General features: G+C 36.4%; 1 protein-coding gene across 1 annotated transcript in view; it reads right to left on the bottom strand.

Annotated features, from left to right (window-relative positions):
- The window catches only part of LOC107638326 (RNA pseudouridine synthase 4, mitochondrial), a gene marked incomplete in the record, with an annotated part of 4,596 nt that overhangs the window by 1,621 nt on the left and 802 nt on the right, over positions 1–2,173 (bottom strand). The window contains 4 exon segments of the mRNA XM_016341548.2: positions 790–901; positions 1,323–1,421; positions 1,562–1,675; positions 1,825–1,905. Coding sequence (XP_016197034.1) covers positions 790–901; positions 1,323–1,421; positions 1,562–1,675; positions 1,825–1,905 — 406 coding nt within the window.

Here is a 2,173-nt window from a genome sequence, read left to right as displayed (position 1 = left end):
GCCTCTGGAAAGCCAAATACCCTTTTCTGTGTTTGCTTTATACACTTATTTCAATACATACTTCACTGTTCTGGAGATTTTCACATTGATATATCCTGCGTCCGTGACTTGCTTCTTTCTACTTCTTATTCTACTATATCTTAGCTTAATTCTCCTATCTACTCTACTCTATCTCTGTACTGGATCTGTTGAGTTTGATGATTACATCTAGAAGTCTTACAAGGTGCGGAATGACCAAAAGCTCCAGGGCTTTATTCAGAATCTGTTGCAGGGTTTTCAGATGAAGCACGGGAAGCTCATGTACAAAGGGAGGTTAGTGAATGCAAACACTTCTAGGTGGATTCCTACGATCCTACAAGAACTCCATGGCACCAAACGGTTGGTCATTCTGGTCTCTTTAGAACTTTCAAGGAAACTTCTGCCCTCATGTATTGGGAAGGGATGAAAATTCCCATTCTTGACTTTGTTTGGAATTGTGAGATATATGCCAACGGAATAAATATTCCACTCTCTTCCCCGCTGGGTTGTTGACACTATTTCTTGTAGTTGTTTATAGAATGACTAAATATGCTGCAAGAGCTTGGTACCACAAATATTAAGACGAGGGAGATGCAGAATAAGAACAGATAGTGTAAGAATAGTAGAGAGGGGAGATTAGAAATGAGAGTGAAGAAAGAAAAGAGAACCTGAAAGGTATCAGCGTGATAGCATTCCAGTCTGAGTGTATTAATGGGAAAACAAATACAGAAAGTAGAGAACAAGGTATTTAAAGTAGGGTTTATTACTAACCATGCGATGATGATCCAATCACATGATACTCTGTAATTGCATGCTGTGAAGACAATAATGTTGAATTGTCAACTATGGTTATACGATCAGATTTTCCATTGTCAACCACAACCTGCAATCAAACAAAAGAGTTTACTACATACGATGAGCTTTTTATGTTCGTCAAATCAGTGATATTTTACCTAATAGTTAATACAAGAAGCTAATTTAGATATTATTAATAGAAAGACGGGTCGATGTATGATTTTTTTTTCTTTTATCTTCAGAAAATGGGAGTTCATATTTTGGTATGCACATGGCATATTGTTAGCAGCACAAAAAGCTAAGACCAAGTAAAATTTTTCATATATGCAGTGTATGCAAATTACTGTTTTATAAGTTCAAGTATTCAACACATCTGAAAATTACATAAGTTGTTGTCAGGATTGATGCAGCACACGCCAAGGTGTATTTCAAAATGCAAATCAGATAAGAGTTGGGGGAATTAGCAACCTAACATGCTTCTGATAAAAAAGTGCCAAGACCGGTACAACCTTACCGAGTGAAGCAGTAATCAACCCCCTTGGACGTCTTGGACACCCAATGACCAGCGCAATATACCTTCTTTGTAGGATTCTATTTTCTGCATCAATCTATTTAAGATCAAATGGCACCATATCAATGGGAGAAAAGGAACAAAATCAAAATTGAAAATGAGAATCAATGTTGCTAAGATTCTAACAAGCACATCAGCACAAGTGAAGCATTCGATAGAAAAGCAGAAATCACCCACATCATCTGATGCTGTTGAAGTTTTCTCCCTGAAGATGGAATGCAAAATGGTAGCACTGGTCTGTGTCCTTCCCATCACCAGAATGCCAGAACAGTCTCGGTCTAGTCTATGTACCTGATATACATATCATTTCTCAAAGTATCAACACCAGAGCTTTAATAAGAGAGAAATGTAAGTTGATTATACCAACAATCCGACATACAATTCATTAAAGAATAAAATTTTCAGAGAGAATCATTTAATAAACTCGAAAATAAGCTCACCAGGCGAGGGGAGTCCGGGTACTCGAAATTTAAACATGCTGCAGCTAAGACGTCTAAACTCCTCTTGATGTTGGTGCCACCCTATTCATACACAGAAACCATCTTATTATAAGAAAGAAAAATGCTAACAAGCCATCAGAATTTATTATTTTTTGTCATCACTTAGCCATCAACTCAATTCATTTAGTCTAGTTCCTTTAATCTAGTAATCCAACAACATATTTTATCCCATACTTTTAAACATTAAAGGCAAACCGATTGCCAAAAACAATAAATGCTGATGACCCTCTAGCATTCCTCTAAGAAATATCATTATTAAAGCTTTCTTTTTTTTCAAAGTTAGTTAATT

The sequence above is a fragment of the Arachis ipaensis genome, chromosome B04, assembly GCF_000816755.2.
Source record: "Arachis ipaensis cultivar K30076 chromosome B04, Araip1.1, whole genome shotgun sequence".
Lineage (NCBI taxonomy): Eukaryota > Viridiplantae > Streptophyta > Magnoliopsida > Fabales > Fabaceae > Arachis > Arachis ipaensis.
This window is presented reverse-complemented; position numbering and strand designations above follow the sequence as displayed.